This window comes from Gavialis gangeticus, unplaced genomic scaffold (genome assembly GCF_001723915.1).
Source record: "Gavialis gangeticus isolate Ggan-Ray unplaced genomic scaffold, GavGan_comp1, whole genome shotgun sequence".
NCBI lineage: Eukaryota > Metazoa > Chordata > Crocodylia > Gavialidae > Gavialis > Gavialis gangeticus.
Window position 1 is genome coordinate 69,986,341 of NW_017729034.1, and position 12,508 is coordinate 69,998,848.

A 12,508-nucleotide genomic window follows, 5' to 3' on the forward strand; every position below is an offset into this window, starting at 1 on the left:
TCTCAAAGGCTGAGCTTTGAGCTACTGCCCTTCTTCCAGCCCCCCTTATCTTCCCCATAGTCCCTGAAAATTGTAGTCCCAGGACTGTTGTGCTGCTCTATCTAATCCTGTTCTCAGAGCTTTTATCATTATGCTCTGTGGACACGATTCCTCCCTAACCCCACAAAATTTCTTTGACTAATGAGTTGGGTTTAATTGATCCTTCTCATATCTCGCTGCTTCATTTTAAAAGCAACTTAAAGGACAGCTCCTAGTCCTTCCCTCTCTTCTCTTGAATGCTGTGTGGATTTCATTCTGCCTGTCTGGTAGCGAAAAATGTGTGCAGCTATAGCTGTAGGATGACTGTAGAGGGAATCAGGCAGGCAATGGTCTCTGTCTTTAGCAGTGGTATAATTCGCATACCAAGACGGTGGTGGTCTGGGAGAAGAGGTGATGAAAGCTGATGAGTACATCTGAAAAGGAAAATGTAAAGCAAAACAGAAAATGGATTTTTTTTTTAGTCTGTAGCAACTACAGGAAATTCCAGTGTTTGCATTTTCTTCCTTTATGTAGCCACTCACACTCACTATTAGGCGGAGAATGTCATCTAAAGGCCCAACTTTTTAAAATTCTTCTTGATAGAACATTCACTGAAAGGAAATTGTAGAGCTTCTTAAAATTAAATAAATAAGGCTTGATGCTTACAAAATTCATCCTGTGGTCAAAAACATTGTCTGTGCACCATGGTGTTGAATGCACAAAGGTCCTATTTTAAAGAAAGGGCTTAAGTGGTATCCTGTACCAGCACATCCAGTCCTTATTCTTTGTCTCTGAAAATTTGCTAACTGACTTTAGGCCTGACTCCGTTTTGTATTGAAGTAAACAAACTTGAGAAAAGGGGGCAAATGACACTTCCTCTAAACCCTTCTGGTTATGTGGGAATATACTAGAATATGGTTTCTCAGTGAGAAGCTGCAGTATGAATGGACAGTCCACCTTACAATAATCTTAACTCCAGCCAACAGAAAAAGCAGAACATACAAATTTCCTGTGACTAACTGTAGATGGAGAAGTGCCTTTTTAGAGGGAACTTCTGATCAAATACAGTACTCAGCTCTCAGTAATGGTTGAGAAGGATTTTAAAATAACTTCATTTCTTGCCTTTTTGAGGAAAAACTTGGGTAATGGCAATGCATAATTAAGTCCAAAGCAGCTTGATTGTATTCTCAGCCATAGTCTCTGCCCCTGGTTCCTGTCTGTGTGACAGTCAGCAGAATCTGTGATGCATCTGAGAGTCCTCCGCTTCTGCTGAAAATCCAGCTCTTTGGGCGGTGATTCAGCAAAGCACTTAACCATGAGCCTATCTTTATGAAAAGAAAAAAAACTCTGTCCCTAGCCAGCAAAGCACTTAAAGCTTCTGCATAAGTTGAAGCACATGGCTCTACAAAATCTCGTAGCCTTGTAGCACAGTCTTGGCTATTAATTGTAAGTAAAGCAGGTACTAAAAGAGCAGGAAGAAACAGTATTTCAGGCTTGTGGTATCCTGTTAACCTTGTCTGAACTCTAGAAATAAAGTGCAAGTTTGTGACTGAATTCCAGCTCTTCGGGTCAATTTCTTTTGGTCTCCGTTCCTGGCTTGCTATATGACTCATAAGCAAGCTGCATAATATCTTCGTGCCTCGCCTTCCCCTCTGTAAAGTATAGGTAATGCTGACTTCCTTTGTCCTGTTTTAGAGGATCACTTGCTAACATTTGTACAGGGCATGTAACTACATAAAGTGGATGGCAAGGGTGTCAAACATGCGGCCTGCGGATTCTGTATGGCTGGGCTGCTGGAAGACGGTGTGATTTGAAGGGTGTGCCCTCCCCCCCGGCCCTTACTAGACAGAGCTGTTGGCAGCGGGGGTGAGAGCTAGTGATGCAGCTCTGCTCAGCCTCACTGCCCCCTCCAACCCCACAAATCTGGCCTGGGGCAAGTGTGACACTCGCAGGCTAGGGACAAATTACACACAAACTAGTGTAAGCGATCAGAAACCAGTTCAGATCTGTAACACAACAGAAGTTCAATGCACATAAACCACTTTCAAAACGACTGAAACTGGTTTAAGATAAACCTGGATGGATGTAGTATCAGACTTACTTGATTTAAGTTAAATCAATTTAGTTTAGTTTGTTGAACTTCTGTTCCAGATCCCTTCCAGATTCAAGCTTAACTTGCAGTCCATTCCCCCTCTGCATCCCAGGATGCTTTGCACCTCCCCTGCAAATCTCTCTTCCCTTCCCCCACATCCTGTAGGGTGGGTGGGCTAGCCTTGGCCCAAGCTGCCTGCTCCAGCTGAGCAGGGAGCCATGCTATAATGCCCTTTGGCTTCTGGCATGGGCCACTCCAGGCATGTGGCTGCATTTCACATTCACTTTTGAATTGGGTGTTCACTTGCTTATTGGTTTCAGGCTATGCTGCCTGGATTAATCTGTGAAGACTGAATTAATTTGGCCTCAGGCTTTTTGACTGTTTGTACTTGGCCTTGGTGTAACGCATTGTTCCTACTGCATGGCAGTATGTGTCTACAAGAGGTTTCCTTTCTTCTCCAGTTAGGACTTGTACGTGTATGTGAAGACATAATTGATGTCCTCTGAAGTAGGAGAGATTGGATGGATATTGTGTCTTTCTTGCTTCAGAACAAGATGAAAAGGGAAAGGAGGAGTGCAGAAGAGTAGCTGCTGTTACCACAGGCCCTTGTCCATATGTTTTTAAGTATTTAGCCCTACATACAAAGTAGGTGGGACTTCTCACCTATGTGAAGTTTTATAGGATTGAACCTTGTTCATGTTTTAGATGCTCACCCTTAATTCCTTTTGGGGGCACCAGGAGGTGAAAGATTGATCTATAACATTAAAAGACTTTTGTCAGTCAAATCTTAAGGTCCTCTGAGAGTGCTTTGTGTGAAGTGAGCTTCAGCCCACATGAGCTTGTGCGTACATGCTCTATTTTATTTTGTCTATAAAGGTGCATATCTACCCTTCTTTCTGCCATAATTCAGTAATTCATCGAAACAGTGACGCACAGATTTAAAGCAGTGGGCTCTAGGTTAAGAATTACAAACCTCTTTCGCGTCATTCATTTACTGAAGAATTACAAGCCTCTCCTTCACATCATTCATTAGATTTTTATAAGCCACCCTACCTAAAGAAGGACATCTTAGAATGAAATACAAAACCAAAGACTCCTCAAAAGACACCCTAGAAGTTTTGAAATGACACCTGCCCTGAACCACCCCGCCCACCTGCCTGTCATCCAGGAGAGCAACCCCCTACCCCCCTCAATCCTGTCCACTCCCCTCCCCTGTTTACTTAGTTAGACAGGATAGCACCTTTAGAGACTCACAGGTTAAGAGACATGAGGTCTCTTCATGAGATGCCTACTGATGTCTTCATAGACATCAGCCTACTTCATCAGATGCCAGGTATAGAAAACCTCTTCCTATTTCCTTGCCTCTCAGCCAGGAGAGCTCTCACCTTGTTCCACAATGGGGCCTTGGCTCTTGCTGAAAACGAGCAAAATGTTGTGTCCTTGGTGTCCTGTCCCTGTCCATGCCACTCCATGGACTCATGCTGCTGGTTACTCATGTTGCTCTGTATTAGAGGAGAAAAGAAGGCCCTCTGTAGCTTGTTTAAAACACAAACTAATCTGTGTCAATGATCACATTATGTTGTGGAGTTTTTTTAAATAAAATATCTTCATTATTCATGCCATTTACTTCTTACATTTCTCATAGCTTGGAAAATGGAAATGGTCCAATTGGTTGGATGTATGTATATTTATGGTTGCTTTCATTCTTTCCCATGCATATTTTTTTCCAAGCTTTGGTTCAGTTGTATAATATTTGGGCTGTAATGCTGCTTGGGATTTCCAGCCACAGTTTGCACTATATTAAGAGAGAGGTTTTTTGTAGTCCCCTGACTTCTAACTCTTTTTAAAAGTAAAACAGAAACAGAGGTCCTAAACAGCTTGTTGTCTCTTCAACAAAAAGAGCTATTCCTAATTGGCTTAAATTTAAGTTTAGTAATAGTAAGAAACTTTATATTTGGTTTGTTTTAGAATAGTCTTTACAAATTCTTTATAAATCAGAATTTTATGAGTGACATTTAGGAGCCACCCGCCACACCACCATTGTTTCTGGTACACGTGTACCATTATGGCTTTATCAAACTGTAATATAATAATTGCATTATGTTTTAGCAGATACTATTATCTGCAGAAAAGGACCTGGGGGTTGTCTCTGGAGAAAAGGAGGTGGAGGGGTAACAGTGGACAATAAGCTGAGTGAGTCAACAGTGTTTCCTTGCCAAAAAGGCTAAAAGCATACTGGGCTGCATTCAGGGGCGATGATGATGATGATGATAATAATAATAAAAACCAATTATTTAAATAAATAGATTTTAACACTTAAATCAGACTTTTTTTATTGAATCATATTTCTTGATTGGTTTTTTTTAAGATGCTTTTTAAAAATCTATATAAAGATAGTTTTAATTTAAGATATGTCAAAGCTCAACGATATCATCATTGAATAGGGATTATAACTTCTAATTAGATACAATTTGAGACAATATATTCATATAAAACTTTTTTTAAAAGGCGACAAATGGGTCACAACAGGCCATAGACTCTACCCACTGGGACTCTGTGCTCAGTCTGGAAGATCCCATTAAGCTTCTCTGTGATGCTTCATTATGGTTCTCAAGCTGTGGATTTGTCTCCAGAGAACATCCTTGCTAACAGCAGTATATGGAGATGAGAGGTAACAGACCTGATTAGCCACCCACCAGCCCTACTGTGTCTCTCCAAGTTTGTGTACCTGAAGTTAAGTCCTTACCTGTCTCTAAAAGTGCAAAGTTTCAAGAAGTTAAATGAATAGAGGATTGTTGGGGGTGGAGTAAATCTGGGCGAGGAGGCGTCTGGAGATAAGTGCAAGGAGGGACAGTAGAAACGGAAGAAACCTTTTGAAGAAGTCTTGAGGGACAAGTTTGAGTATAGGCCCTCCGTTGATGTTGAGATCTAGTGAGGGAATTGTAGGTTTTCCCTTCGACCGTATTGTGGCAGCAGGCTTGCCAGGCCGTAAAAGAGAAGAAATCAAAGATGACGAGAAATCTTGAGGAAAGCCCCAAGCTAAGACCAAATGAGTGCTGCAGCCATATGATGTCCTCCTAATTCAGGGTGGCAAAAATATCCCCCAAATATCCATGATTAATCTAGTGAATTGGAGATGGTTTACCTGCCAATGACTTTAGCTTTGGCAAATAAAATAACCAAATTTATAAAATTCAGTTTTCTGATGTCGCTGCAAAATTATTCTGCAAAAATATAAAAATAAATCGCTGCTTTAAAATATATAGTGTGTACCTTTTTAAAGATGAAACCTACAGCTATCTCGCAGTTGTAAATAATATGTATTGAGGTTATATCAAAAAACGAGGTACTTTTTTTGTGTTTAAAAAAAAAAAAACAAAAAAAACAACCCAGTGGTGTGTGTGTGTGTGTTTGTTTGTTTGTTTGTTTGTTTGTTTTTTGTTTTTTTTTAAATCAAGGCTTTCTGACCAGCAATTTAAATCATATCCACCCTGGCTGCATTAGTAGGAGCGTTGCCAGCAAATCGAGGGAAGTGATTCTCTTACTGAGCACTGGTGAGGCCACATCTAGAGTACTGTGTCCAGTTTGGGGCCCCCCACTGCAGAAAGGATGTGGACTAATTGGAGAGTCCAGTGCAGGGCAGCAAAAATGGTTTGGGGGCTGGGGCCCATGACTTTTGAGGAGAGGCTGAGGGAACTGGGTTTATTTAGTCAGAAGAGAAGACTGGGCATGGGATTTGATAGCAGCCTTCAACTACTTGAAGTGGGGTTTGAAAGAGGATGAAGCTAAACTGTTTTCAGTGGTGGCAAATGACAGAACAAAGAGCAATGGTCTCAAGTTGCAGCAAGAGAAGCTTCAGCTGGATATTAGGAAAAACTTTCTCACGAGGAGGGTGGCAAAGCACTGGAATGGGTTACCTAGAAAGGTGGTGGAGTCTTTCTACTTGGAGGTTTTTAAGGCCTTACTAGACAAAGCTTTGGCTGGAATGATCTAGCTGGGGCTGGTCCTGCTTTGAGCAGGAGGCTGGACTAGATGACGTCTTGAAGTCCCTTCCAACCCTAACTTTCTATAGTTCTGTGGCTTTTTTGTTTTAATTCCTAACCAGTATTATGTGACATCAAGTGTATGTTGAACAACAATATACCGTGCTTTAGGGCTTAATATTTTTCTTCTCTAACAATTGTAGCAGTAAAAAAAGAATGAAGCAGTGGACTAATGCTCCAATTTATTTTCTTCTGAAGGCTTTTCATCAGCTACTGGTAGCAGATGACTTTTGTTAATCATGACAAATAATTAATTTCCAGATCTCCGCTATATAAGACGGTGCTTTCATTTTGTTTTATGGGCTTGTAATTCCTAAAGATTAATGAAGGTCTAGATCAAACATTAGATTAGAGAGACTCTGTGCCATAGAATTAAATAGGCTAGCTAGTGCAAAAGGCATCTAATCGGCTTTTAACTAGGGATCTTAGGATAAACCTAACTGAGGCTTCAGTCAAGGAACAGCGGAGGCTTCAGTCAAGGAACAGCGTGTCCTGTCATGTCTTTCCCATTCAATTTTTTTAATGTATTACCTGCTTTCTATTTGTGCTTAACTTGAACTCTGGGAGTAGTACCACTGGCTTCCTGAAGAGGAAGGTCTGAATTAGGGAAGAGGGTTCTGCTGGGTGTTGAGAGAAATATATCTACTAGTAGTTGGTTACATCTTAAAATTGCAGTGGGAAGAAAAATGACCAGTTCTGTCTTGAGTTTCTGCGAAACAGAATTGCTTTGTGGAGTGTTGAAACGTATCATACTAGACGATTGTAATGTGAAAGGCTAAACATGTAAATGATAAGTATATATTTATACCAGTTATGCATTACCAGTTAACGTTTAGCATGGGGCATAGTCCAGTGGGGAAGGGAATTGGCACTGCCTTCGGAAGCAAGGAGGCAGCAGGGTAGGCAGGCAGGCAGGAGGGAGGGGTAAGGGGAAGACTAGTACCCATCTTCTATGAGGCTAAAGAAGAAAACAACAGGCAGCCTAAAGGTTGCTAGCCTAAAGATTAGCTGCTCAGTCACACCTGGATGCTTTGTAGTGAGATAACAGGCTACTTAAAGCTGTCCCCAACCCCTATTGCCTGCTCCCTCCCTCCCAGCACACCAGTGGCTGCAGAGGGCTGGCAAAAGCCCCTTGCCTACTGCTGCCACTGGTGGCTTCATGTGGGCTGTTGTCTGGTGGGTCTTGCTGCTACTACCTCTTTTTCCCCCCCCCCCCCTTACCCCCCAGTCAGAGGCTCTCAGCAGCCAAGTTTGTGTGGCCCCTGGCTCCCCCAGGTTCCTGAGCAGACAGCGGTGGCTCTTCCCCCTTGGTGGGGCAGAGTGGGACAGACACTGGCTCCGCACCCCCCTCCCACCCCCCAGTCGGGACTAGGTGTAGTATCGGTTAACCATTTGGCTGATATACTGTAATTGGAGAAGGTTAAACACATAATTTTAAAAAAATTATATTTACATCCCTGCTAGACAAGAGTACCTCAACTTCTGCTTAATTGTTAAACCAGTATGTTTCTATTCTGTGTTTAATGTTTCCAGTCTCAAAAGTGAATTCCAAATTAAAAAATAATAATGGGGGGGGAATGACCATGTGAACAACTTACCTTTTTCCCCATCTTAATGACAGTGTTTTGGTTTTTTTCATAATGCACGTGCCATGTTGCAGAACAGTGTTTACTTCAATGTTATTTTTAGGTTCTACCCAGTACAAGGAAGCAGAAGGAAATCTTTGTTATACAAAAGGTGCATTTTTACACAAGTAATAGGATTGAGATCACTAGTAATCCTTTCCATGTATGTCACATTGCAGTTCTGGGCGCATGTAGCGTGCCTCTGAAGGTGGAGATTTATCAAAAAAAATCTTTATTGAGACCTAGCCAAATAGTCCCCTTACTGATTGCTTCGGAGTAAGTTTCAAGTATGGTATGAAACACAGGCAGTCTAGGTAAAGTCAGTCTGGCTTATTTTACAGGTATTACAGTGGTGTTTAGGGACACTAACCCAGAATCAAGGCCCCTTAAGCACTGTCCCAAGTAAAAGGAGTCCCTGTTCCAAAGAGCTTCCCTCTTAAGACTTTTGTGACATTACTAGCTCCCATTTTGTAACTCCCCAGAACTGGAAGGTCAAAACCTGCTTGTCTGAGGAGGAAATTTCTAAATGTAAGTTACTGTGGTTAGATATTTAGTTGCATCTTAGGAAGAGAATAGCAGGGTGGTACTTCTGCAAATACAATGATAGGAACACTTTTGTTTTTGTTTAGCATGATATTATATGACCTCTGAGCCTTTCCAGTTGAATCTGATTTCCTTGATGTTTGGCCAAAAAAAAATGTCTTGCCTTGCTTTTTAAGCATTATTGTACAGTTCAGTATGAGATGGGACAAATGTTGCTGAAATCAACTGAGGGAACAGCTCATTTTTCTTATAACCATAAAACGGCTTTTTAAATGTGAGCCAATAGAAGTCAGTGGGAATTTTTCAGTAAGCACTGTGGATTGGTACCAATATTTATGGTGCTGCCTACAGACACGGACTCCCATAAAAAGCATATTTCCTATCCAAAATCCATTGTCATCTGAAATCTGTAAGGGAATAGTATCCCCCAGCACTGTCCTGAGCTTTTTTTTTTTTAAGCCTGCTTCTTGTTGTGGGAGTTGTGGGAGAACTAATTGGGGAAGGGAAATGCAAATTATTCTGATGGGCGGGATAAACATATCCAGGATAGTGTCATTGAAACCCTTGCAGAACTAGAGTAATATGGTATTTTTTGGTCATGTGGCTAAGGAAAATCTTTTAACTGCTTGGTTTGGCTTTATAACTGAAAGAGTAAATATAATGGAAGGTTTGTGTCATATATGCACAAACCTATATAAAATTAATAAAATTAACTTTTAAATATAAAATTAATGTTTAACCTGGAACTTCAAACCCCAGAAAAGGGGGGAGCATTGTTTGACATCTTGCTTCCCCTGAAATCCATGGAAAACCCATTGATGCATTCAAAGGTTTGGAGTCTTCAATTTGCCTAGCTATTTTAAGGTCATTCACTTCTTATTTTGCATTTTGCCTTAAAGCTTAAAAAAAAAAAAAAGTCTTGCAAGATGCTGAATCTCTGGTCCAATCTAGTCAAATACTTCAGTGTGTGGGTGTCTTTAAGCATATAAATGGTCCATTAATGAATGAAGTAGAACTACTCACTTGCTTAAAATTAATTGTGGGAAGTTCTGTACTAGATTGAGCCAAAGCTTTTAACAGTTGGCAGAACTGTCAGAAGTCTCCAGCACCCTGTGTAAAAATTTGTAATGGATTCCTGCTGTGATAATAGGATTTGTTTTTTTGTCCATTATTTTCATTAAACTAGACATCTAAAGGACACTTTCTGGGATGTATGTAATGTGGTCTTTGGGTCTAGAAGTCTGTAAGAAAACAACTGGATGAAAAACAGTGTTATTTGTATAGCTTTTAAAAGAACGTTGTTTTTAAGTCTTACTGTTCCACACACTATCTCGTGGACTAGGCTCGGATTAGAAATGAAAAGAGATCGTAGCATGGGCAGGATGGTATTTTGTAACAAAGGGATTTGACTTCCGAAGACCCATTAATTTTGTTCTCAGTTTGGCCCTTTTTTTTTAATGGAGGCCAAAGTATAATGAGTAGGTGATCATGTTCTCTTCCCTATAATTCATGGTTGTTTTGTTCCAGAGTTTCTCAAGGTTGTAAGCTTTGGGGCTGATATTGAAGGTGCCAAAGTCTAATTCTTATTTGAAAGTTCTTATTTCAAATTAATATTGTACATTTATAAATAAAATAAGAGATTATTTCAAATAATAAATATTGGGCCTGTGTGAATAGGGAAGTATTCGATTCTGATTTGGATTTGTCTGATTTGGAAGACAGCAATTCAGTTTAGTGATTCGAATTACTGTCCCCATTCAATTCAGCCGAATCAAGATTGGAAATTTGGCACTGATTGGGATCAGCTGGGAAGAGGCAGGATCAGCCGGGTGGCTGCAGGTTCTCCTGTGGCTCTTCCAGCTGTGCCTGCTTCTGCCTGGAGTGGGGGGAGCCATGGGAGAAGCCTGCATGGCTGCCCTGCCCTGCCCAGCCCAGCCCAGCCCCAGCCTCCTGGCACTCTAAAGAAAAGGGGGGGAAGCCCTGCACTCACAGCTGTAACAGCAGTGATCAGGGCCTCTGAGAGCTCATTCAGAGCCCCCCCTCCCTCTCCGAGCAGTGGAGATTGCCCCCCTGCTTGGCACCCGTGAGGCAGCTGTCACATGGTATGGGTGCAGTGCGGCTCAGCAGGGTGCTGCACACTGTCCAGGAGCTGGGGCTGACCGCTGCCAGGCTCTAGCAGTTGGCTGGAGTCCAGCCATGGGGCTTCTCCCATGGCTCCCCCCACTCGGGGCAGAGGCAGACGCAGCAGGAGGAGCTGTTGAAGAACCTGCAGCCGCCTGGCTGTGCCTGCCTCTCCCCAGCTGATGTGAACCTCCGAATCTCTTCCAAATCAATTTGGAAGCTTTGGATTCTATTCAGACCTCTTTAATGGATTTTTTTTTTTTTCAGAGATTTGGTCACCGAATCGGGTCAAATCTCCTCTGAATCGAATTGGCAACTGATGCTTTGTACAGCCCTAATAAATAAAAACAATTATAAGATATTATAATGCAATGGTGAATTCTGTTACATGCTTTGTCTGTAAGGGATGTAGGGATAGTACCTTTGGTATGTCATAGCCATCTGTTTGAGCTATTAAAAAAGAAAAAAATTGTGCATGTTGGCTTTGCTAGCAAAGTTGATTCTAAATCTGTTGAAAGTATGGCCTTCCACATTTTTGTTTTGTAAATATTTGGCTTTTTCCCTTGAACAAAAAAGATTAAATATTTTAATGAGATTTATTAGGAAAACAGTCTATTAATGTTAGCAATCTGTGCACAGAAGACGCTTCATTAATTTCTGACAGATAATATATTTATTTTGCAGGTTATCGTCTGAATATTTGGATCTTGCTTTTTTTGGAAGTGTTCCCTTGCATTCTTAACGAACCATGGACATCACTGGGTTTCTGAAGTCTCAGTTCATTTGTCACCTTCTTATCTGTTATATATTTATAGTATCCGGACTAATAATTAACTTCATTCAACTCTTCACACTTATACTCTGGCCAATCAACAAGCAGCTCTTCAGGAGGATCAATTGCAGGCTGGCGTACTGCATTTCAAGCCGTAAGACTACTTATTTAATTTAAACTTTTATGTCCATACCTTGTCCAATGAGTGAGTTCTTAGTTTAATATCAGTTTTTGAATTGCTGTGTAAAATCCCTACCCTTTCACATGCTTTTCAAGGTATGTTTTGTCAAAATGTGCTAGCATATAACTGCTATTGATATTGGACCATTCACTTGATGTTGATTTTAAGGGGGAGACTTTTCATCACCCTAAGCTCTATTCCTATTCTCTCAAGAAAATAATATTGAGAAATCAGAGAATGATTAAAACTAAAATTCAGTGGCATCATGTTGGTAACTGTATTGTTACATACATTAGGATGAAAGAAATTTATAATATCTCTGTGTGGAAATCTACTTGGAGTAAGCTAATATATTTTTTAAATTGGGTAAGTCTTCCAATTTTCAGTACTGTTGGAGTCATAAGGTGTGTGCTTAAGTGACTAATTACTAGGGCTCTGCAAAGCTTCAGTTTCTGATTTTAGATTCAGAGGAGATTCAGCCTGATTTTTGGGGCTGAATCTCCGAATCCAAATCGAATCAGGAGAGCCATTTAATCTCTCCAAATTGAATTGGAGGCTTCCGATTTGGAGATATTTGATCATTTGGCCAGAGACAGCTTTAAATGTTTTTTTCTACGTACCTCAAGGTACCAGGCAGCTTGTAAACACTGAGATTGAGACGCTCTATCCGCCCCACCTAGGAGCGTGGGGGGAGGGCACCCCCCTGGCTTGGCGACTAGTGCCTCCTGGGTCTGGGGGGGCACCCAGCGTCCCTCAGCAACTGATCACTGCGCCAGGAGGGTGCGGCGGGCATCCCCCACACACTCGGCAGCATACCTGGAAACGGACCAGAAGTACTTGCGGTCCACTTCTGAGTCTGCTGCCAAGCACATGGTGGGGGGGGGACTCGCCACACTCCTGTGGGACGCCCCATCTGCCCCACTATCTCGGCGTTCATGAGCCGCCTGGTATCTTGAGATGTACAGAAAGAGCATATTGCTGATTTTGCTGAATCGGAATAGAATCTTCAGCTTTGACAGAACCAAATTGGGACGGTGATCTGAATCAACTAATGGAAATGCTGTCCCCCAAATTGGGCCAAATCTGAATTTGAGTACGGCCCACTTTTGCATA

The 12,508-nt window shown here is 41.5% G+C and overlaps 1 protein-coding gene across 1 annotated transcript in view; it reads left to right on the forward strand.

The window, feature by feature from the left end:
- AGPAT4 (1-acylglycerol-3-phosphate O-acyltransferase 4) overlaps positions 1-12,508 on the forward strand; it is a 222,095-nt gene that overhangs the window by 21,624 nt on the left and 187,963 nt on the right. Inside the window, exon 2 of the mRNA XM_019526946.1 lies at positions 11,127-11,368. Within this exon, the coding sequence (XP_019382491.1) occupies positions 11,191-11,368 (178 nt within the window). The 5' untranslated portion in view covers positions 11,127-11,190. The remainder of the gene's footprint in view (positions 1-11,126; positions 11,369-12,508) is intronic.